This window comes from Harpia harpyja, chromosome 16 (genome assembly GCF_026419915.1).
Source record: "Harpia harpyja isolate bHarHar1 chromosome 16, bHarHar1 primary haplotype, whole genome shotgun sequence".
Taxonomy (NCBI): Eukaryota; Metazoa; Chordata; class Aves; order Accipitriformes; family Accipitridae; genus Harpia; species Harpia harpyja.
In genome coordinates this window covers 15019648-15045251 of record NC_068955.1, presented here as the reverse complement: position 1 = coordinate 15045251, position 25604 = coordinate 15019648, and the positions used below count along the sequence as shown (strand labels likewise).

Genomic DNA, 25604 nt, shown 5'->3' with positions numbered 1-25604 from the left:
ACCATTGTCACCAATTACAAAACTTTGGGCCCAAAATTTCCATCTACGACTCATGAATATTTCACACAAGTATCTTGACAAAAGGCCAAATTGCCTTGGTTGGCAGGGTAAGTCTATGGGCATTGGGTGCACAAACACAAGCTGTGAAAATAAAAAGGAATAATTTGGCATCTGTTGCATATATTAGGAAGTGTTTGGAGCAGCACTCTCTGGCAGGGACTTCCAAACCTGCCATGCAATGACGCACATTTGTGTAGTGAAATGGTTGAAATGTACGCTGACTTTTAGGAATGAGTCTGGTGAATATGAAACAGCTTCTGCATGTCCCAGTGCTACTGCCTAGAATTAACACTGCGTTTACTATCACAGCCATTGATTCCTCTGAATTATCTTAGCAGAGGCTTCTGCATGTTATCCTGAGGATGCAAACTCTCTTGTACTAAGAGGAAGACTTTTTAGTGCATAGTTAGTGCCAGTATAAGCCATTGATTATCCTTTCCACTCCCCAAGAGTGATCTGCTTGACAATCAAATGAAAGAAGAGAGAAGGAACATGTTACAAACACAGTAAATTCAGCAAGCCATGAGAAAATGAGGTGGTTACTGGGAGACTGTTTCATCACCTGTTGACCCCACTGCCATTACTGAGGTACAGATTTTATCCACGGTCCTTAGCAGAAGAATGGTTTCACATCCCTATCCCACTCACAGGATAACAGGTTACAGTCAGATACTGATCCAGAACAGGAATGTGTCAGCCTATGACATTCAGGCAAGGAAATGACATTGGTATGTGGTGGAAAAAAGTAGAGGACTGGCAAATTACTTACTCTGGGGATGATTCTGGGGTTAAATTAGACATCTCCTCTGGTGTAGGTACTACCCATGCATGCACAGCCAAAGAGAGGGAGGGAGAAAAGAAATTGGTGATTCAGTACAACTTCTGTTTTCTGCTTGTATACCAATGAAACAATTCTGGCATTACACCTTCTTGCATTTGCCCACTGCCTCTGCAGACTAGTTCTGACATTTGAACATTGGTCATATGTCTCTAGATCACTGTATCTAATCAAGTGCTGCATTTCAAGGCTCACCCTACCCTTTCTTAAATCATTATATAATCTTGCACTGGCTTCAGTGGTTTCTGGTTTAGACCCAAACACCATGCCAATTTGATTGCTTTATGATTGCTCCAAAGCCCAGTTGGATTCAGCTCAAGCACTGCTGCAATTCTCTGCAGTTCTCTGACCATCTCAGAGACAATGTCCCTGACCATCACAGTTCAAACTCAGACTCTTCCTCCTTTCCCATGGGATTACATCCCAGTACCCTGTAAAACCACTGGGTGTTGGGGTAGCTGCTGCTGACATCTGAGAATAATGCATATGACTTTGGGTGCCCTTTGCCTGAATGCAAAAAGTCACCTGGAGCTCGAAGAAGAAAATTTTGCACATCTCAACACTCTAGAGACTCTGAAAACTGAAATAGGTCAGCAGATATGAAACCACTGATTGTATTAAGGAGATTTTTACACCAATTACCAACAGAGGTAAAAAAAGCATTAACCAAGATCACACAAGCTGTACTTCAGAAGGACAATTTCAGCCTACTGCCACGGGCTATCTTTTTTCAGCAGAAGGCTCAGCCTGTGGCTAAGGACAGGCAGCGAAGTACAGCTGCGGGGGAAATGGCAGAGTTCTAGGTTTGCTGACAAAATCAGTGGAGAAGCTGAAGATAAAATTTTCTTGTGTTCTAAGAGCCACAACAGGGATAGTAAGAGCTGTATGTCTAGAGTGTGAAGAGGGCTCAGGAGATGCTGTTGGAGCAGGTGCAGTGGCATGACAGAGCCTGCTCACGTGTGCCTTGGGTTAGGGCTGGCTGATACTATCACTCTCATTTTCAATACTGATATCAGTCCTCAGTACATGAAATTTGCAGAGCCACAGAGAGGTGTCAACTTGCTGCTGAATGTCTGCCCAAATCAGAACCACCCTGTATGTTTGGGTGAGTACTCACCTTGCAATTTCCGGCGATGGAAGCGAGGAGACCCCAGGAAACTATTCTTGATTGAGTTGAGCCGTGTCCTCCATGGCATTCCTCCAATGCTGGGGCTGGATGGCGGTGTTGGGTTGGGTGTGCCTGCTGGGCTCTCCTTTGGCGTATGGACAGGTGTCCCCTTGGGGGTAGGGAGGGGACTTCCCCTTGGAGAGGGGTGAGGGGTGACCTGTATGATGGGGATAGATTTGGTGCTTGGGTCAGTACTAGAAGGGAGCAATCTAACAGGAGACATAGGGTTGGTCTGCACTTTAGGAACAGCCAGCTGTGGGTTAAAGCCGGCACCAGGCGAGCGGCCCTGAGCATTCTGCACAGGGGTGTTCTGGGAAGAGGGGGCGCTGGTATTGCTGGTAGGGAGTGGGTTGGATTTAGTAGACTGGAGTGGTTTTTCGGCCAATTTGCTCTTGGATGGCAAAGTCTGCGTCTTTGGGTTGGGCTGAAGTGCTGGCTTTGGTTGGAGTACATGTCCAGGCCTGGAGGCGTTCCTACAAGCATCAGGGTCCAAGGAGACTTGGGGTCGGGGAGAGAAAGGGAGGTCGGAGGTCTGAGGGGGGATGAAGAACTTTCTGATAGGCTACGAGACAGACGCAGAGTGTCCATGCACATCAAAAACAGTGAAATACGCATAGAGCGGGCGAGCAGAGAAAGGAAAGTCAGAATAAAATCCATCCGAGTCACAAAGATGCACCATGTCACAAGGAGACACAAGAGATGGAGGTGAAGGGGTAGTGGGGGGAAGGGATTTTGCAAAGAAACGAAAACGAACAAACAAACAAAAAACAAAAAAAAGACATGCAGTTAGCTGGGAACACAGCATAATCAACAGCAGCAGCGGCAGCAGCAAGAACAACAGTGTCATAACAGGCTTCATCATATTAACCAACCACATGTCAGCAAAGGAAAACAACAGAAAGAGAAGTCAAACAAAGGAAAAGTAAAAAAAAACAAAATGAAAGAAAGTAACTAAGAAAAAAGAAGAGAGAAATGCCATCTCTCTGGGATTGTTCTGATTGCCCTGCAGTGAGAGAAGCACGATGCTGTAGGGAGGTGAGGAAGGGGAACAAGAACCGCTCAAGCCACAGACAAATTGAGATGTGCCAAGAATGGGACCACCTCTTTCAGCTCCAAGTGCCCATATGCAAACCCAGCAGGGAGATGAAACTCAAAACAGGTGTGTGATACATACGGAGTGGTAGGCGATACACACAGGTTACTGCACGCACCAGTCAGAACCTCTTTCCTTCCTCTTTACCCCTGACTCTGGCTAACGCACACCCCGGTTGCAGCCAGCCATTGCAGAAAGAGGGGGAAAAGGGAGAGTGATGCCATGTGGGCATCCACTCTCCTCCCCTGGCCTGGAAGGTTAAACAACTCAGCATTCGCTTGGAGGCTTCAGAGTACACACCACCGTGAGAAAAATATGAACTCAGGTTGGTGTTTGATTTGTAAACAGGTACAGCAAAACCTCCAGAGAGGCCTGGCAAATTTGTTTATCTGGGAATAGATGATACTTCCCATCAGACTTTATGCTTCTCCTGCAACATCCCTCATCGCATCGAAGGACAGCTTGATAATCAGAACTTCTGTCATAAAGTCACAGCAATATTTGCCATTATGTCCCAGTTCTATGGAGAGGGTGGGGTGAGCCATTGTTTTGTAAGACACAGTTTAAAAAGAAAAGACAACCAAAGTTCATAATCCATCACTGAGTTATCAAAATGGGATTATGAATTTTTTTTTTTCCCCAAACAAGAGCATTTATACATGTTAGAGGCATTTTGGGGAACCATTCATATGTCGACAGCAAACAGCAATACACAGACTTGGGAGGATAGATGCCTTTTAAAGGGATGTTAGCAAGCTAAAAATCACATTTAAAACAAAACGAACGTCCTTACAAAACATTGCTGTTAACACCTTAGATTACAAGTACTGGCAGAATTGTAAAAGTAGAAATCACTACTCAAGATCTTTAGCTCTGGTCTGCACTCAGATTCTGATTTCTATAAATTATTACCTACTACAAATTATTTATCACCGTTATTATTATCATCCATTCTTAACACCTAAAAGCTGTAATCAAGCACTGTCCAGACACACCATGTACACATAACCATGCCTCAAATCTGAGTCCCAGGCAAGCACACTCACTAGTGAGTTTACTTTTGGGGTTTGATGGATTAGCACAATGTTGCCATATTTAAAAAATGCAGAAATGTATTTAAGACTTAATTCCTAAAATTGTTTGCATCAAAGTTTTGTAATTACTTTAAAGAACTTAGGGTTAGGCCACCAAAATTAAAAGAAAATTACTACATCAAAACATTTGTATTGTTATTAGGATTGTAAAGTTAAACTGAAATCTGCCATGTTGGTAAATTCTGATCACCAATGAGAAAGAAAGGGGAAAAGATGAGGAAAGTGATTAATTTATGGAAGTCACTATCAGCATCTGCCTATTAACCATTTGCAAATGACACCAATGGGTAAAAGTCAAAGACTGTTGATTACAAATGCTTCCTTGCAATTTTTATATCTTACGTGCATGAGGGTTTGAGAAACAAATCTGAAATAAATAAAGTCAAATTCAACTCCCACTTAAGCCATTAAGAATCTGAATGGGCACCATTAATTACCGCATTTATAATAATGAAATAAAGAACAAGATTAGGTCTATATTTCAGCTGGTGCAATGGGGAACACCATTAGCAAGACCTTGTGAGATTTAAAAACTCTTAGCTGCTGTTGAATTCAATTCCTCATAGGACTGAACCTAAGCAGTGCATATAGCGAAATGTGCATTTGCTTTTTAAAGTATGTTCTCTTTCAATAATCTAAGGTGCTATCAGAAGCATAGGTAAGGATGTTTAAAAAAAAAAGATTCCAACATTTCCTTTTAAGCCTCAAATTTGACCTGCCTTAATATCGTTATGATCTGCTGAAAATGCCATCTGGTTGCTAAATCCTTTTGAAGACTATTTAATCAACTGCCTATTAAGTAACAATGGTAAGATATAGCAACTATGGAACAGATCTTGTCATCCTTATTCTTTGATGTAGTCCTACTGAGATGTCAGAAACTGATCCCAAGAGATCAATTAATGAGATCAAGATTTAGTTTTGCTGCACTAGATGCTTATTTTGTGCACAAAACTGTTTCCATGCTCTTTTTCAGTACATTTTGCAGTGGCATAAGAGTTCTCAGACCTCTGCTTCATTCCACTGACATCCAGGAGTCCCAGTGCAGAAACAAGGAAATGGATGTTCACTGGTTCCTGGCACGTTAAAGACGCAGAGGAGACCACAAACACATTTATGCCAGTTGCAAAACAGGGTAACAATTGGTAGGAACCCAGAATATGTTTCAGAAGATAGTTCAATCAGGCAAGGAGTTGGAAGCTTTACTAGCCTATAAACTTACACCCGACAGTGTGTCTTTATGCATAAGAATTACACACAATGTTACTGGGGAATTACAATTTTAAATACTTGGAATACCTGTTATCTTCATGTACCTGAGAGTAGATCCATAGGTGTATCCACACCCTAACACATGGAATATATCCATTTCCAATGGGGGATGGCATCTTCTCATGAAGCCTTGAAAAGTATGTAGAAATCCTCCAAAGCCTCTGGGCCAGACAATTAGGTAACATGGATTGCCACAGCTCTAAAGACTTCTTGATGAGGTCTAGACTTTTGTAAGGACTGCAGTCTTGAAGTGACTAAGCTGACCTTGTCAGACACTAGGAATACTCACTCTTATCCCTAAAGAAGTTACTGAGGAGTGGGAGGCCTCTGCCATTGCACTTCGAAACCATAGTAACTTTGCAATAGATGTACTATCAAGCATGTTTTGTACTAGATGAGTAACAGTATTAGTTGAGTATCAGTATTTAGTTGACTATATGTTGAGTAAGGGCATGTGAATGTACCTTACTTATAGGGGTTTGAGTGTTCTTTTCTCATCTTAATTAGTCAACGTCTTACTTTCCTTTTAAATTTGCTAGCCCTCAAATTTGTATAATTTATTTTCTCTATCTTTCTAATACAAGCTATTCCGAGGCAAACCAAATCAAGCTGGTTGTAACCGGCATGGTTTGGTGCTCTACTGTGGCCTGATTGAAAGTAGCTGTGAAATGGTTCCCAATATCTGGCCTGAAACGATGCCGTTATACAGACCTCAGCTGGATATGGCAGTGTTTAGTCATAGCAACGTTATTCTACATGCTTATGAGACTGAAAAAGGGCAGGGGCACAGTGAGATGCCTGCTAACAGTGCAGGGAACATGTATGAGAAATTCTCTGCTTGCATTTCTAAATAATGTTTCCCTCATGACCCATGAAAATTTACAAGCTGCCAAGGAAAACCAAAATATCGCAGCTAAGAGCCACAGCTCTGCAGCAACAGATGTCAAAAAGCATCAAGCATGTGTGAGTGAATTGGACCAACAGATCTTGAAGCAGCACCACTTACCCTTGGACTGCTGAGAGGACTGGTGGAGAGCCCAGACGACGCTCCGCTGATTGATCGAGACCTGAATGGACACAATAAGGAAAACAGCCCTCAGAAAACCTGGACAAGTAATAACCCTGAACACCAGCCACCACAGGCAAAGGCATGAAGTGAGGAGGAGGAGGGAGGCTGTCACTGGAAAAGCACAAGACTCTTGCCTTTCACTACTATCACATTTTTCAGTTGTCCCACCCTCAAAACAAAGAAATGCTGCTGATCAGGGAGGACACTATAATCCCTTTTCATTAAGAGAGTTGCTACCTTCTTTTTGGTCATCAAGCACATGGAAGCTACTACGTCTGACCTGTGCAAGCTGAACTGCTGAATTCAAAAAGGACTGTCATGACATTCATGTTGGTGCTGAGAATTCTCTTCTGCGCAGTGCTGGTGGACACAGAATGAGATGTTCTCTGTCACGAGCAACATGGAAAAGCACCGTGTGTACAAGGCACAAACAGGTAGGGGATTCTTCCAGACATTAAGAAAAAACCCAAGTCTTCATGACCCAGGCACACAATTGTTTCCTATGTGATGACTTCCCACTGAAATCAAAGCTCACATTGGCTTAACTCTTTCCAGCTTCTCACTGATGGATTTCACATCTCTGCTCTCCAGTAAGATTTCCTGCTGTTGCATTAAACAAGCCACATCTTCTCTATGGATAACGAGTTTTGCTGTTGTTGATGACTTTACTAATATCAAGATGACAGCCCAGGTGCCCTCAAAAAGAGGCCAGGTAAGGGAGAATAAACTGTCCTTCTATTTGCTGACAAGGTCACCTATACTGTAATGCTCCTGTGCCCTCCAGCGAAGGCCACCTATGAAAAATGTCAGCTGTAGGCAATAAAACATACAAATGTGCTATGCTAAATGTGCTGAAAGGGCAGACAGGCCAAATGCACAAACACTTCAGCAGCAGAAGTTTCTGGGAGGAGGGCTGCCAAGCAGGAAAAAAAATCCCTCCATGTGACTGTAAATGAGTAAGCCCCAGAGGCAACTGCCTTCTACTCCTTTTAGATAGAAAGTTGTCTTGGAGACTGAAACACCTTATAGGTGAGGACTTGGCTAAGAACCTAGCTGTTCAACAACCACGATGCAACATGTCAATAGAGCAAACCTAGCAATGTTTCACCTACAGTAAGAGGCATGAAAGCAATTAATTGCCTTCAGGTAACAAACATGAAAAGGTAAAATCCTGTAGATGCTTGGAAAACAGAGTGCATGTGCGTATGTGTATACAGACATGTCTATGTGTGGGTGTACACACATTTACAATTGATACAGGTCAGATAGTTAATGTCAGCTTCTATGTAAGAAAACATGAAACAAATTTAGACCATAAACTGTCTCAGTTTACTCTCTTCTACTGTTACAGAAGAATAAAACCAAAAAACCTGTTTTCTAGAATGGTCTCCCAGACATATATTACTAAATAAATTTGAGTAGTAGAATTATTAAAAAATATGTGAACTGCAAAAGAGGAAATACTTCCAAGGAAAGAGTAAGCTACAACTGAACACAATGGCCAGTCCTGTTCTCTCTATTTGTATCCTCTGCAGAAACTACTCACTGATGGCTTGCTTTGTATCTCATTGCAGTTTGTCCATTGCAGTAAGTAGGTGAAACCCAGAAGTCCAGTCTCAGCATGCTTTTTTGCCAGATTAAATCTAAATTTGCACCATGAAAATCTGTGGCACTCATTCTATGCAGAAACTCCCCACTTACGTTTTTCCTTGTACCCTACTGCTGTCTGCCCATCATGGTGCAGCAGTCAAAAACTAGAAGTTCAGTCTGGCATTCTTTTGCACTAGATTAAACCTGAATTTGTACCATCCAGATCTGGGGCACTCATAAAGGTTTATGCAAAGCAATCTTCAGGAGAGAACCATCTGCTCCACTTTTGAAAGGCTATTGTATGTGCCTCTCCTATAACTGAAGTAGCTGAGTGCAACACAGATGTGTCATGCATATGGGAAGTCCATTTAGTTAAAATCTTCCTTGTATGAGTCATCAGGAAAAGCTTCTTCCAAACCATAAATTACAAGAGGAGCCTATAGATTGTCTTGGACAAATGTGGAAAGCATTTAGGTGCCCAGAGATGCAGTTAAGCACCTACTTAGGAGTTAAACTCCCACTAGGAGATGTTCCCACCAACTGTTAATAGTGGTGGGAAAGTCCTCTCTGACACTCACCTGAATTCCAGGATACTTGATTAAAAGTTCCAATCTGCTATTTCCTTTTTGCAATCACGTGTTTCCAACAGCCCTTAATTCTCCCCTCCCAACCCCATTGCCTCCTATTTTTTTACAAAAACGATCACACGCATGGAGGACAAAACACGGCTGGCCCCACCTCCCAACTCCCAGTTCCTTATTGGAAGCAATATTTGAAAAAGAGCTGTTGTGTACTGTGTTTTCATCCAGCCTAGGAGCCTGAGGTAGGGGACAGAAGAGAGAGTTAGTGTGAAATCCTCCTGGAAATGCATTCAGTATCCACATGATTGGTATCGAACAAGCTTTATTTCTGCTGCTGATTGACATGCAAAATACGTAAGAAGTAAAGTAGGCCCTATAGCAAGTTTTAGTTCGTCCACACTGGAAATTGTATATAGGAGCAGTGGAAAGAGTTTGAAGAATCCTGGGTTAATTTTAAGTGCTAGGGTGAAAAGAGAGCTGTACATTTTCAAAACTTTTCCCCTTTACCAGAGAGTGCTGGTATGGGATATAACACCCAGGCTGAGGAAATCTTCCTTGCATCTTCTTCAATTTAACAAATCTCTCATAATTTACCTTTACAAATGGGACATAGTTCCTAAGCTGGCTATAAAAACTCAGTACAGTGGCAGGTTCTATACTCCAGTCCAAAAATGCTAACAAGCAAAAATGACAGATTTGTCCCTCCCATCAAGATCATCTTAGCTGGGAAATGCTATAATTCAGTTTTTTAAAAAAACCCCACACGCACTGCTCCTGTATCTCAGAGTCAGGTGGACAGAACTGGGACAGAGCCAAAAGAAAGTAATGAAAATGTTGCATTATGCTGAAATGCTGTAATGAAAGAACAGAGTGAATTTAAATTTTTATCCCTCTCACCAGAAAATGAAAGTATGAGGCCCTACAGGCAGCACATTACTATGGCAGACCCTGGATGATCGTATGTATGGAAAGAGGAGAAAAATATGACATGATCTTATCTCTATGGCTATGAACTAAGTTTATTTAGTGGGAAATATCTATTAGTGAGTTGACTTCCTAAGAGTCTCTACAGGCACAAAATGTCATTGGAATTATTAAATCTGTGATTATTCCAATAACTTAATACTAAATGCAACCATCTAGGAAACTACAAACATTGTGTGTGACTCATTTTGCTCTGTTTTGCATTGCTGTATGCTTGGGCACTAACTCAATGGAAGCCAACAAAAAGTTGTTAAAATACAAGCAGAAAAGTTAATGCAGTTGCTCAGATAAAGAGCATTCCCTCAAACACAATTGCCAGATTTAAAGACCCAAGAAGAGACTCTTTAGTCCCTTCCAAAGTGACATAGTTGTTTTGCCAAGCCTGGAAGGAAGAATTAAAAAAAAAATGTAAGGGAGCTAGACCTTATGGTTTAGGATGGGGAAGATGTAGAGGGCACTCTAAACCTAAGGTGGGCACTGAGACTATTCCAGGTTATTCCTCCCATCTCATAGACTGACAATAATCTGGATATGTCTGAGCTATGAAAGAGAGAGGCCAAGGACTGAAACGAAATGTGCATGTGTGGGCCATAGTTTGTAGATGTGATGATTTTATACCTTATTCAGTCTATTTGATACTTCACAGTATCAAAGTTAAAAGGTCCTGTGTTTTAAAGTAATTTTTTACTCATTTTAGCCAGCTGCTGTCAAAGGGGAAGCCATGCGAGGCCCAATTCATGTTAGACCAGTGATCTCTTACTGGTGAAATTGAAGAGCTGGAATCCAGTTTCCAGCTGGTTTCAGCGAATTGCAGAATTTCTTGAGAGCTGTAAGAGGTGAAGGGCTAAAGCCTCACACTGCTGAAGTGTAGGCAGAGAGAAATAGAAGGAGGAAAAGTGCAGCTGACCTGGTAACTGTACTACACATATAGCACATGTATAGAGAACCTCTATATAGCCCTTCACTCAGATTAATTTTCAAGTGCTTTAAACAGTGCATCTGCTAGTACACACCAGCAGAGTGTAAAGGCTTCATAGCCAGCATTAAACATTTGGCCCAGATTCAGCATTTGTTTCTTCTTTGAATAACCACCTCACAGAAATTTTTCTTACAATCAGAGGGGAGTTTGGTACCTTGTTGTAGTCCCAGTAGAACTTGCTTTCATAGCACAGTTTTACCAGGATGCTGAATACAGCCTCTTAGCTGGTCAAGCCGGAGCCATGCTTCCAAGAAGGGGAGCCTGCAGCATGCATGCAGCGTGCAGTAATGCATCAGACTTGTGTCCCTGGGTGAAATGCCTTAGAAATTTTGAATTGGTTTGATTCTACGTGTAGTTTTGAAAGTCATTCCCAAAATATCCAGCCAACCTCTTATTTACTTCAAGCATAAATTGGGTGGAATTTGATACTCCTCTTTGCTTGCTCACTCAAATAAAACCAAAAAATTCTAAACTGTATTTCAGGGTAAGAGACCCCTGAAAATGACCTGAATTAATGTGCAATAGGTGAGCAGTCAGGCATTGTGTGTTACAACATTTCATCACTATTACTCTTGGGTATCCAAAAGATACAAACTGTGCTTCCTTGCTCCCTGATTGAGGGAATATGAATAGAACACCTGTGATGCTCCACTGTCTTACAGTCCCAACCGTGCAAATAATACTAACTATAACAGCTCTTACTGGGAATGCTTATGCTTAAGTCACAAGGTCTACTCATGGTAATAACCGCTTGTAAGATGAAGCCTTACAAAGAGTACAGAGAAAGGACCTCAGGTGTTGGTAACACACCTCTTCTTCCTTTCAGCGCACACAGACGGTGATGTTGAACAGCACCACCTTCCTTAATTGGCCAATTATACTAAAGTTCCATTTATAAACAGTTTAGAAAGAATTAATAAATAGTAAAGCATGCTACAAACATGAGAAGTAAATGTTACTGGTGCTAATTAGCTTTCTCAATATGTAACCTCTCAATAAGCTTTTGCTGTAGTCTGTCATGATCTATTACAATGTTTTTATTAAATCATTTATTAATAAAATATTTTCCTTCTGTTAAGTATTTATAAATGGAACTTTAATTTGCATTCTTAGTTGTACCTATATCCTCTTCATTGAAAATAAAGAGCTTTGAAGATATATCTGTCTCTAGGGCCATCTGTTCACTTCTTAAGAAAACATATACTAAAAAGAGAGGGAATACCCAGCATTTTTTTAATAACACGGATGGGATTCAGCTTCATCTTAAAAAAAAGAAGAAAAAAGGATAAATTAGGATCAAAATTAACTGGAGGGTACCAAACAGATACAAAAAGCACTAATGGAGAAGGGGGGTTCATTCTCAGAAGGTGTCCTGGTACCTGCACAGTGTCTGAGGATAGTTCTCTGTGCCCACAGACATTGAAACATAGAGACAAACAAGAACAAAAAAGAACCCCAAAGTAAATTATATGGAGTGTGACTCCAACATAAAAGCACACAAACACACACAAAGCACCAAAAATGCTTCTTCCCACATCTCTCTCTCTCTCTCTCCCTGCTGTAAAGCCTCACTCACTGAAGTGTATCAGCGTGTATTGTATTTGTAAAGTGCAAATGAAAAGTTTCTCTACAAGATACAACAGGTCCCGCAACAGGAATAATCCAAAACTAGAGCTTACCCCAATGGATCAGCACTCGCCATCCTCGGAAAGGGAAAATGAAGAGAGAGGGAGAGAGAGAAGGAAAGAGAGAGGGATGTGGAGGCAGGTGGAGAGAAGAGTAGGAAAAGCAGAGTGAAATACTGTTCGGAGAACTGAACGGTCATAATTATTGCCACCGGTGCCTATGTCTTCAGAGACCAGGAACACTAGGGGGACAGTTCCATTCACCAGAAATTAACTTTTGTTCTGCTCACAATATTGCAGACACATCCAATTTTGGCACTGGGGTATATGGAGAGGGACATACTAAGGCTGTAAAAAAAAAAGTTCCCAGCCAAATCCCAATTAAAGCAGTCAGCAGAGCAATGGGGTTCATACTTCATGCTGCGTTTCTTTTCTGCCTCTTACATAAGGCACAGTTATATCAGTCTATTATCAAGGAAATTGTTCTTTTTGTCCCCAGTTTGCTCAGTGTAGTGTCCCTCTGTCCCCCAAGCTGGCCTGGTAAGAAGTACTTTTTTTGCCATGAATGAACTGTGAAACATATTGGTTATTAAAGCATGCATTTCTGAGCCAGCTTGGGAGCCCAGGGTACAAGATTGTAGCTCAAGCTGTGAATCTGCTTTGATACTGGCTTATTAGTCATGATGGTCTTATAGTCAGGAATTCAGATCAGCTAGAACATACCAGCTCAGCAACCTGGTACTTATCTCTGTGGATGCCATCTTGTGCTCCAAGATCTCATTTTTCATTTAAAATAAATTCAGTCTCTGGGTCTTAAAGGTTGCAAAGAAAACCTTTCAAATGTGAATGGAGAATAAATCAATGCTGTGCTGAAAAGACTCTGAAACAGCAGCTCTAAAAGCAGAATGAATCTCTGGCATGTTGACTTTGAAACCTAGCGACAGTCAAAAAATTCAGTATTCTTAATTTTTCACTATTAACCAAAGCATTCAAAATCAAGAAGAATAGTCAGGTTATTAAGTTTTCAGGGGTGCAGGTAAGCAAACGCAGGAAAGTGTCACCATCTTTTCACATTAACGAAGATTAGATTAGAAATAAAAAAAAATCTGGTGTTATTAAGCCAAATTATTTTCAAGTCAGATGCAGTGCTTTTTTTCCTCTCTGTCTTTTTCTCTCTCATTCTCTCCATTTTCAATAACAGGCTCCCAAGCTGCTAGAGCTACCTCTGGCTGGGTGAGGAAAATCCATTCTCCACAAGACGGTCACCAACAGAAATGCCAAATTTAATATATGCCCAGTAGATTTCACAGTTTACTGATCAGTGCAACAAGCCATGCTTCCAGTTACATCAACATTGCAAATGCTGGGCTGGGCAATGCAAGGCAGTTTTGAGAAAAGTTAAAATTAAAACATAGTTAGAAGAGAAATGAAAAGTTGTTGCGCTACACATTGATAGAGAAGTGGAAAGAAGCATTACAGTAAGTTCTTTTTCATGTGTTTGAGTGACACTCCATTTATATTTTGGCCTGGAGTGCAAATTTGGGTAAGATCTAATTCATATATATACAAATACATATATATGTATATATTTAGGGACAAATGCTGTCCTCAATTGTACCTGTACAAATCTATCTACAATGATGTAACTGAGAAGAGCAAATTGACACCCATTGTATATTGGAACGTGTGTGTATATTTATACAGAAAATACACCCATATTCACACATGCAGAATATTAAAACGTAAATAGAATGGGTGCAAGAAGGTTGATTAATTTTTCTTTCAAGTCATTTTCCCAACAGGGAAGGCACTGAAGAGGTTAACAAAGAGAATGGAAAGCAAATTGACAATAGGGAAAAGGAAAAGGGAAATGAGGTTTAAAAAAAATGAACAATCCCAGGACACAATAGACCCAGAAGCGCAGACATGTGCATTCCCTACAATACTGAAGCAAGTGAACTACGGAGCTGCAGCAACCCAGATACAGAAGAGAAGCACTGAAAGAGGGGGTGAAAGAGAAAGTCAGAAAGAAAGAAAAAGAAAAAGGAAGGGACAGTGGCCTCAGCTACTAAGACAACCATGTGCATCTAGAGGGAAGGGACCCTTAAAGATGCAGTATTCCTTTAAAAAAGACATCATAAAGTTGGATAATTAAACACTGGCCAAAAATTTAATGGCCACCATGATTAGCTGGCCCCATTTTGCTGGGGTTCTCTTTGCTGCCTATCCCTTCCTTTCATGTGGCTCTGCGCAGATCCAGAATCCAGGTCCTCTCGCTTTCCCATCACTGAGGTCCTTCATCCTAACTCTTAGAAGTGGGAGGGAGGTAAGACCACAGTGAATGTGATCCTCCAAAAATCAGCCTGGTCCTTCAATGAGAAGGACCCTGGGTGATCTTCGTGCAGTGCTCTAACCTTCTCCTCCTATGCTCTGAAAAATATCACCTTTGAGAGGGAACACAAAATGCGCATGTGTATTTAAGATTTTCCCCCAGCAGTTACTGAAGGGTCATTTCCTCTGCAGTAGCAGCTGCTAGAGAAGGACAGAGGGACAACAAATGGTGCTGGGAACATCTGCTGAAAGACCCTTCTCCTGTCACAGCTAAAATTTCTGCACTTCTCATACTGGACCTGACTTTTAATTACTGTGGAAAAGCTCATCTTCGGAGTACTTTCAGAGCTACTTTTAATACAAGAAGTGCCACATGTTCAAGAACAGAACTTATGAATAGGGGCAATCAGAGAAAGAAACAGGAATTTCCCTGTCTATGGTAACAGCCCAGGAAAGCCCAGCCACTAAAGACTGTATAACCACTACTTCATGGCTGTGAAACTTAGAGGTTTCTAATAGTTTGGGTCCAATGCTTGTTCCTATCTTGGCATCTTAAAGAGGGTGCTTTACACACCATGTGAGCACAATCTCTCCTGCAGATGCATGACATTCTTCATTGTGGCAGGTTCAAGACTTGAAATGCTGCCCACAAAGGACTGCCTCAGCCTGCAAAAGGCCAAAACAGGGGCTGTCTGTCATACATCCCACAAGTCTCCTGAGGCTTAAAGGCCACATTTATCTTTAAATAGAAAAGTTTCTATTAAATGGGGAAATGGAAAGAAGAATGGCTTGCCAAGTCCATAGGTTCCTTTAAGGAACCCACTGCTTCCCCCTTTTTGGATCATATGGAACACTCCTAACCTTTGGGTAAGCTAAGTGTTTGTCCAAAATGTGTAAGGACTACATTTTGATGAAGCATTATCCAATGGGATGCCAGCTTTTAACATTAGAGAAAAATTCTCTTCCTCTGAGACTGAAATTCCAGGAGCAACATGTTCACTCAAAACCTTCCCAAAAGTCTAAACTTTTTTTTTTTGTCCATGGACCCACATGAGTCCACTTAAACTCCCTAAATCTGGTGGCTTGCCTGCCTTCCATTGTGCCTCTATTCACAGTTGGGAGTTACCCTTTTTGTTATTCTTCACCATGCGTCACTTGAACTGCTAGATTGGAATCACCCTCAAAAACCTGTATCTTCGATCATCTTTTCCTCTTGTGTTCTCTGGTGCAGCCAGAGTAGTCTTAAGGAGTTTGTCTCTTACCTACAGGCACTTAATATTTTGCTCTGTCAGACAGGATTTCCAAAGTTTCCTACCACTGCTGTCACTGACTCAGTTGTGCTGCTGTTTCTAGTGCTGGGAGTGGAGCACTCTGGGCTTTCCTAGTGTTTTATATTCCAATCCTTCCCAAAGCAGTCTTAGCAAATATGTCTTCTACGCTGGGCATCCTCACTCATGGCAGAACTGAACCAGAAGTAGCAGTAGGATGAAATTTTAGTGGGGAAAATGTTGGTACAGTCACAGGCTGCATTGGGGATAGCCTCAAATGAATGGTGCTGTACAAAAATATATGTAGTGTGGGGCTGTAAATATCCCACCCTCTTTGTTTCTCTCTAAAGAGAGAACAGCTATGTCCCCACACGGAGAAGGTAAGTACTGCATCTTTAAGGTCTCGGCAGTGAGGTAGAGGAGGGGAACATATTGTCAGTGTTTATACCTTTCTTCTTTGTTGAATTTGGGATTGGCTTCAGAGATATCCAGGCTTTTACTGAACATTGTTTTACTATGGCAGGAACAAAGCGAGAAAACAGAGTTACTAGTGTGGACATTTATAAAAGAGAGTCACCTGAAGCAATGCTGGACACCCAGCCCCCCAACCCATCCTCCCCTTTTTAAGCAATGCTCTGAAAAACCTTTCTTTTATTTTCCAACTATGGCTCAAGTCTACATAGTGCTGAAGTTCATTATCTCCCTCTGACTTCTGAGGTCTAAGATGACTTCCCCCATACATACTTGTAAACCCTGCTCTCCTTTATCCAATTGAAAACCCAGGTACCATCTACTTTGTCACATTGTCCAAGGAAAACAGAACATGCCTGAAGGCACAAACTGCAAAGCACTCATTACTTAGACTTTTCTAGAAGATCTCAACACGAAGCACAATCTGCGAAAAGGTTAAAATCAGACCATAGAGCCTCTTAAGAGGAACAGTAATCCATTTTGTATTCTAATTTGTAGGGTCCATTACCACTTACTCCCAACTCTCTTCCCTATACTCAGTGTATAGAGAAATGCCGTTCTTTATCATCTTGGGTCTGAATCCCTGAAGCTTAGAAGCAAAATTCCCTATGCTTTGCTAAAGGGACAGCTCTCTGTAATATATTTCACTGGTAATATGCTTCACTGTTTCACAGAACACTGTTCCCTAATGTTAGCTGATCTTTCATGCAAGCTATCCACTTCAATAACCAGGAGAAAATGAATAGTTAATGAAGCCCATTTTAGAACAGTTTTTGGACTCTTAACAGCAGAGCTGCTGAAAATTTCTGGCATATCCCTGAGACATTCTAGCTCCCATGGAATTCTTCCTAGTCTGTGTGATTTTGGCACATGGGACAAATTAGCTGGTGTTAAACTAAGCTCAGAACCTACCTCTTTTCTTTTGACATTTCAATGAAATACCAGATAGTCTGAGAGGTGTGGATACCACAACAGCAGAAGCAATTAAGATATAATTATGAACCCGTTTAGTTGACAGCTAGCAGGGAAAACCAAGAATTGACAAAACTCAGTCACCAGTTTTAGGGTGGCTGATGTTTGTGCGTAACAACTTTGCCATATAGGAAGACCCAATGGAGAACACTTGGAGAGATCAGTACAAGCATTTCAAGGAGTCTGTAAGCTCAACAAGCAGCCTTTGTGCTGAGTTCCCCTCCTCCATTATCCAAAACTAAGTCACTGAAGGACTATGTTTTTTACTTAATACTTTCTCAGCCTGTAGGGTTGAAGGCTGTCAAGTTTCAAATCTCAGTGGAAAGATATGCCCTTAAACAAGCCAAGACCAGACACTTGTAGGGTCCCCACATGGTTACCAAAAGCACAGTTCATCACACAGACACATAAACCAGAGGTTATAACATAAATCCCCTTTATGCAAGCAAATACCTGTTTACTACTGGGAAAGAGGACAATAGGACTAAATCACAAGACACATGGGTGTGTTCTGCCCACTGGCTAGAAGAGTATCTCTGCCAGCTCAAGAAAGAAGCAATGGCTCTGTGTCTCCGGATGTTTACACAAGTCATCTGTGTCTAAACAGGAGACCTGTTTCCATGGTCCGCCCCCCGCCCCCTGCCCGTATTCCTAGTATTGTAGGATAAAAGCACTGAATAGTCATCTGCTGAGACCAAAAAATGTCATTCTTAAAAAAGCATCCACCTCTGGGATCTAAGCCCTACTGCTGTAAAATCCATTGTCAGTGGGTCATTTCATGGAATATAATATGTGACTAGCCATTAAAAATCCCCCACTCTTGGTGGAAGGCACTTGTCATTTTGTTACTGACTGTTCTGACAGATGGTGCCCCATCAGCAATGCATCGTCCCCAGACAATCCCCATGCAGTGGTGTTCGTTAATGAAGCCAGTTCACGTTATAAACGACTGTGCTGCCAGCAACACAAAATGTGCCGTTGTCATCTGTGGATGTGGATGGTATGAATTATGGAAGCTCACACATGGAATAAAATAACATCTTCCCTTTAACCCCTTCCAAAACAAGCACTACCAAGCCCATCATCAATCATGGTGTTATTGCATCCCTTTCTCCACCCTTAATCACACCTTTATGTCCAGCCCTGCGTTGTGGTATGCATTGCCCTGTATCTCTTTTGTGCCTGGCAGGTTTCGCCTCCTCCTTAAGCCAAAGCCCTTCTTTACTGATAAGTAGCCTGGATATGTCTCTGCTCTGAACTCATCTCAGACCTTTTGACTTCAATTGTTTCCTCATGTGCAGAACTGAGACATTTAAAAGCAGAATAAGTACTTTGGATAGCAAGACACAGCTTTGCCTCTTCAGACTTTTGAATCCAAAGTCCAAGCTGAGAGCTGGAAGAAAAGGTTTCAGCCCTCAGAAAACTTCGGGATCAATCTAACACCTCCTATTTGTTCCGCCCAGTTGGACACTTACTGTAAATAGCTGCAGAGTACTGCGACTCACAGGCAGCCTTGGGGTGGGGGAAAGTGATTCACCTCTGGCTCTGGGAGCTTCACGGCCCATGCATCTACCAGTTACCAGATTAAACACTGCAAGCTGAATAAGGAGCTTGCAACTGTTTGTCAGTGTTGTGTTCATCCTTACCACTTTGAGGCCTATGAGGAACACTGAGTACACCCTGTCCTGAATGCTTCCTTTGCCCAGACCTCACATCAAAGCAAACCACATTCAAGACAGGTTTCCAACCTACACTGCAATGAAAAACCTTCATGGCAGTGTATCTCAAGGCCACATACGCAGTCTGAAATAAGTCCTAGCAGATTCTGGAAACCACCGCCTTTTCCTCACTGTAGAAAGAACTGTAACGGTTGCCAGCAAAAGTTTCCAGCAATTATAGGAGCCTCTGGACATGAAATTATTTCACATTCTTCACCCAGTTCTTAGTCAGCAAAGGGAGTTTCTGGCCACAGCAGGCTCCTTTTGAGCAGATCTTAACAGCTGAACAAAAAAATCATGTCATAAAGCTGAAACAGTGGTTACAGCAGCATCATCGTACATATATGTGAAGTGTTCTTTTATATTGATTGATTTATGCAAGTGTGAATCCAAATGCACGTGCTTCCTTTAGGCTAGTCATAAGGACTGAGGAAGCAACTTCCATGGTTCACATTAGTGAACTTCCACAGTTCACTTACTCTCCCAGAACCTGCCTTGAGGAGACATCATTTTCCTCTGCTGTTTCTCCACAAGACTGACACTTTCTTTGATAGAAAAGAGGCAAAATTATACATATTCCATCACTTCACAGGCATGTGGTAATTTATGTGGGTCAGATGCATGCTGGCTCTGACAGCACATTTTAAAGGCATCTACAGGTGCCTGGGCAGGGCTTTCCAGATTCAAGCTGCTCTGATGACATGGAGGGCGGGGTTCATCTCATTTAACTTCAGGTGCCCAAAAGCTAGGCACCTAATCCAAGATAAGTCATCTAGATTCCTGTTGTAGGCTATGGAGACAGAGAGAAACAACCAGAGGGTAATTTATCCCATCTAAGATTGTTGGAAGAGAGGACATATGTATCTGAGACCTTCCAAAGCCCTCATCTGTCCCCACTGCCTAGAGTGACAGCCTGTATCACAAGCTTAGACTGAATGCCTATGTTCTTGACAATTAAAAAGAGGTGAGATGAGTCTTGTCCAGAGGATGTGGTGGTTTCCTGAGCAATAGCTGCAAGCAAACAGAACCCTTAAGCCCCTGGCAGGACTTCTGGTCCAGTGCGCACAAGCGCTGCTGGCTGCCAGATCATACTGCAAATGTGCTTGGAAGTTGTAATGAGTGCTGGTGCGAATAGAAAAGCTCCACAGTTCCTTTGTATGTGTAACACAAAAGGGGGTAGCAAACCCAGACAGACAGGACTCCTGGGTAAAGAAGAGACCCACCTCTGTCCATGTTGTGCCATTTCAATAGCTCTGCGAGCAGGGACTGGGGAGCCGCCATCTGTCACACTGAGAACCTCCATCGACTTCCTTTCTGGCCGCCGCTTCCCATGCCTGTTCAGCATTGGGGAGTCCACACGCTTCCTGGGGGGATCTTTATGAAAAGAAAATGCTGTCAGCTGAATTTGGCTGTGACTTACCTCACACAGGTTGGTTAAATCCTCTCTCAACAATCCCACTCTCACACCTCCCCTACAGTGACAGATATCTTTGTGATGGAGATGAACATTTGCAGTCTCTCCCTTCTTCCAAATTTGCAAACATTAAGACATAAGTTGCAATCCATTTACAGAGAGAAGGAGCACTGCCACTGCCCTGAATGTAGCAGCACTGTAAAATAAAGGTACAACTATAGCATAGCTTGCAGAAATTACCTTACAAAGCTGATAACAGTAATAACAAGATGACAGCATGGGCTATAGCACAAGCTGTTAGCCAGAATATAAGCCATCTAGGGATCCTGTATAGGTACACAGGTTGCTAGAGCTTGCCTTCGATGTCCCTGCTAGCTAGATTAAATGTGACACAGGGACATGAGTACACTCTGAACTCAGAATTGCATTCTCCTCTGAAAACATACCCTTTTTTTGCATCTTTAAGATTACATTTCAGGTTTTCCTTGCTGCTTTATATTCTTCCTCCTTCGGCATTACAAATTAAACATACTAGTCTACCTGAGATGAATCTCCAATGAGAGCTAATAAAATTTATCTCAGAGGTCATCATACAGCTTTTACTGCTATAGTAACTGAAGTGCTTTACACTTTTTATTGTGTAACATTTCTATGAGGTATTGAAGTGCTACTTTCACTTTGCAGAGTGAAAACTGAGGTATAAGAATGAGATATTTAAATGCAATTCATTCCTAAAGGTGCCGACAAACATTTACTGAGGTTCTGAGGAGCACCTAAATTGCTCTGAAAAGAGTCTTTAGATACCAAACTGCATTGCAGAAGGTGACTTGCCAAACCACACACACCTCCATGGTGAAGCAGGGAGCCAAATGCAGACCTGCTGAGATGTTTTATTACTAACATCTCTCATGGCACCAAAACACTAAAAAGGAGGAAGGCAGAAAAAAAATACAGAAAGATTTTCTTTTCTGTGGTTGGGCTATTTCAGTTCCCTGCCTCTATGCATAGACAAATTTTTAATTTTAGTGGAGAGTGACAACCTGTAAAAAAAGGCATCCTTCACCACTGCAGTTAGAAAGAAGCTCACAGTGCCCAGGCCCCTTATAAGGCTTCTTCCTCTGCCAGGATTTCTTTGTAAAACCAGAAATACCGCATTTGACGAGTCTACCTCTACTGCCTAGTCTGATGGTATTATTTTTATTATCCTGCCCTCCTCACACCTCCCATCTACTTGCTTTTTTCTTCTCTCTCTCACGTCATGTTTTTTAGAACAAGATCTCTTTAAGGCAGGGCTTATTCTTGAAACAATGAGCATGAGCAAAGATGGCTCAAATGCAAATGGGCAAGTGATAACAACTGACCCCATTACTGTATAACCCAAGTATTCTTTGTATTAACAGTAATAACATTCCTATTAAAAATTAATTAGAAAAGAAGCAGTTGTATCTCACTCCATTTCAAACTATGTCCAGTAATAAAAAGGTAATAGAAAATCCTAGCTGGGGAAATGACCTCCTGATTAGGAAAAATATATAGTGCATAAAGTTGAGGGAAAAACAAAGCGAGATAAACCTAAAAAGGCAGTTATACTGGGTGACTTCAGCTGCACACCTCTAAGTGGTCAAAAGTAAGCTGGGACAAGTTTTAGACATTTCAAACTCCTGCTTCTTCAAACAAGTTCAAAGAATGAGAACCGATTCATCCCACAGGACAACTGTTGGTATCAGAAGTGCAACTAGAGCCAAGTAACACACATAACGACAATGTAATTACGTTTGGTATCAACAACAGAGAGTTGATACAAGTTTTGCAGAGGGATATCAGATGCTAGAAAGGAAGGTGGAAGAGTGCAGTTTAAAAGAAAAGAAAAAGAAGGAGGAAGGAAGATGAAGAAAGCAGCTAATGTCAAAAGAATGGACATGAGTAAGCTCAGACTGCATCAATGTTAGCTAATAACAGAGTATAAACAAGAAAGATGGAAAAAGGCAAGAAAAACATTTTATAAACAGATATTTTAAAAGGCAATTTGATCCAAGCATGTTCAAAACAGAAGACTTTAGCAAATGGAAATTCAGCTGAGTGACACAAAAGTGACAGGCCAAATATAAGGTGGACATTAAAAGACAGTGAAGAATAAATCTGAAGAGGAATTACCTAAGGACTTGAATAAGTGTTTTGTACATCCATCAGAAAGAGAAAGCTTGAGAGAAGGACAGTAGCCAGAGCGACCATGAGGGAATCAACAGAAAAATTAATGAGAAGGATATCACTAACAAGCTAAACGGTTCTTTTGTATCAGTCCTTGCTAATCAAGATGCTGGAAGATACTGATTTCCAATTTCTATTTTAAACTATCAAAGAGAAAGACTAAGCAAAAAGAGCAGGTTGTGAAATACACCTATAAATTCAACAACAGCAATTCACAAAAGTTTGATGGAAGATACATCCAGAAGCTTGTATGAATGTGGTTGAGCTTCTGATAAAGATATTTGATTCCTCTTTAAAATTGGCTACAATCCTACACTATACATGGCTGAGGGTAGAAAGTATTGTACATATTTTTTAAAAGGGTCTGAGTAAGAAATGACAGGGCACCAAGTCTGTCATCACTGTCAAGTCTAAAGATACTAAAGAAATAGTTAAATACACAGCCATCCTGCCATAAAGACTAAAGTGGTGTCATATAAAAGCAGTAGAAGATTTTGCAGAAGCACAGGAATTAAAAATAGGAAAACCTCCAGTGTTTGCCCTTCTCTTCTTGACTCCCTGGAAATATTTCACATGGGGAAAAAAAATCAAATCTTAGTCTGGATCTGTGATAGTTTTGAGGGTTCATTTTCCTTTTATTTCACATCAGAAAAGTGAAGCCATTCCTAAGGATTTTTACAGCGGAAGAGAGAATTGTATAGGTAATGATCCAATTATAAAGGCATTCATCTGGAAGGTGGGAAGTAAAGGTTCAGCGTCTGAGTTTGGATGAGGCACCTATATCCTATATGGCTATTCTGGCCCAATCTCTTGTTCCCTGGTTTATTAAGAAACTCTACCCCACAAAAGCCTTTTTCTCAAGGAGACATTAGTTGACATTCATTCATTTTACTGAGAAGTTTCTCATTTCTCTGCTTTCAGGTAAAGAAAATGGAGCTGGACTTGAAAGATCATGAAGGTGACCCTTCCCTGGCCCTTTGAGAAAGTTTCATATAGCTGAAACAGACAAAAGGGACACCAGAAGACAGTGCTAGTCTGAGCTGGCCATACTTTTATCTGCATCCATCCTTTCTGAGACCTAAGATGCAAAGAAAAAGGAAAAAGCAAAATACTCCGAGATGCACTTTTTTTTTTTTTTTTGGCAAGAGCTCAGGCAATGCACAACTCTCATGAATGTGGTTTCTTCAAGCTGCTATTATTAAATCTGTTACTTTTTCTCTGCTCTTCTTTGTGCAAGGCCATTGCTAATGGCTAATGATGAGATATTCATCAGAAGCATGACTGCTCTTAATTAAACCTTGCCCCATGTTCTCAGAGATACTGCTGGGAACAGAGGAGGTGGAACCCCCTGTGGAAGAGGAAATACAACCTACAAACACTCAAAGAATAATGCTCAAAGAGTCTAAAACATGCTGATGAGGCACAATGATACATTCAGAGTAGTGTTTCCCTGTTGGGGAACATTTTCACTCCTTGTACAGAAAAATACAAGAGTGGAGCACAATATTTCAGTTCAAACCACGAAAATACTTTGGCATGTGGAAGAGAGATATATGATGTATTTAGGGCATAGCTACCTATTCACTTACATGCTGGATACGAAGATTCTAGAGTCACCTTGCTTCTTTTCTTACGACAAAAGCCATTCTAAAACAAGATGATGGTGTCCTTACATGGCAGAATAATCTGTTTAAGTCAAAAGCTGATTAGTAAAGTGCTAGATGACAAACTGCACTGAGCAAGGGGCTTTGACCACAGGACCTGCAGTTGGCACATCTACCCATCTTCATCAGGATCCCTGCTAACATGCTCTCTGTAGCTCCATCTAGGTTAAGAGCTTAAAAATCACTGTGTTGACTAAGAATTTCCATCTCTTCTCCCACAGAAGAGATTTCACCACAAAATTATAGAGCCTGGAGCCTGGAACTTGGATAAGGTAATAATTCAACAAAGTACCAACAAACTTAAGAGTTCAATATTCCACTGCCCTGTAGGCTTGGGAGATTCCAGGCTTTTCAGTGAAAGCACTTTGTTTCTAGCCTTCAAAGTGCTGAAATACAATCCCTGAAAATCACAACACTACTATGTAAAAACGCTATTTCAGGTCACTGACAGAAGTGACTAATCCTTTATTAGTTAAACTTTTGTCACTCTGCACAGCAAGAGTCACTTATATAGTTAGCTCCTTAGGGAAGCATTTTTCCTGTTGTCTAGATTAGTGAATTCCTTGGTGATCAGCAGTACCCTAAAATACTAATGAACAATTCTTCAGGAATAAAGTGGTATCACAAGAGCTTTATAAGCTATATAATCTTACTGCATATTGTGCTTTTAAAATCTTTCTAAGATAGTCTAATAACATGGGAGTTCAATGTATGTACTATAAACAGCTAAGTGATATTATTCATAATTTCAACAGTATGTATATATTTACCTACAGAAAAGAGAATGTGTACATATATAACTTCATAGGGATGTAACGCTACACAGTCTTAGCAGCACAAGTCCAGAAGCAGCATTTCTGCAATACTGCATGTAGATCAGTAATTAGAAAATTCTGCCACTAGACTATACTGCTTCTAAACCTCATCTGCTTGCATAGAGCCAGCTTGTAGGTCCACATGGTATTTTTTAAGATCTGGTTCAAGACCAACTTGGATGTTTCTGCACTGTGAGACAGACATGTCCTGAAAAATGAAGCCTTTGAGTTTAACCACAGAACAGACCTGCCTGCCTCAGGCTGAGGATTCTCACAAATGCTGTGCACCATTTCAGTGGGAAGGGTTTGGGTGGTAGGGAAGTGATGTTAGGGTATGTATTTAAAAAAAAAAAAAGGCGAAGAGGAACTAGGTGAGATGGGTTCACGGTG

At 41.3% G+C, this 25604-nt stretch overlaps 1 protein-coding gene across 14 annotated transcripts in view; it reads right to left on the bottom strand.

Annotated features, from left to right (window-relative positions):
* The window catches only part of BRSK2 (BR serine/threonine kinase 2), a 324688-nt gene that overhangs the window by 28247 nt on the left and 270837 nt on the right, over nt 1–25604 (bottom strand). For 6 of the 14 annotated variants that reach the window (XM_052811057.1, XM_052811059.1, XM_052811064.1 and 3 more), the window contains exons 12-17: nt 20337–20487; nt 16401–16466; nt 12408–12431; nt 6532–6592; nt 2016–2628; nt 830–878 (exon numbers count right to left, since the gene is read on the bottom strand). In XM_052811057.1, the coding sequence (XP_052667017.1) occupies nt 830–878; nt 2016–2628; nt 6532–6592; nt 12408–12431; nt 16401–16466; nt 20337–20487 (964 nt within the window). The remainder of the gene's footprint in view (nt 1–829; nt 879–2015; nt 2629–6531; nt 6593–12407; nt 12432–16400; nt 16467–20336; nt 20488–25604) is intronic. The other 8 variants (XM_052811068.1, XM_052811069.1, XM_052811070.1 and 5 more) reach the window with 5 other exon arrangements.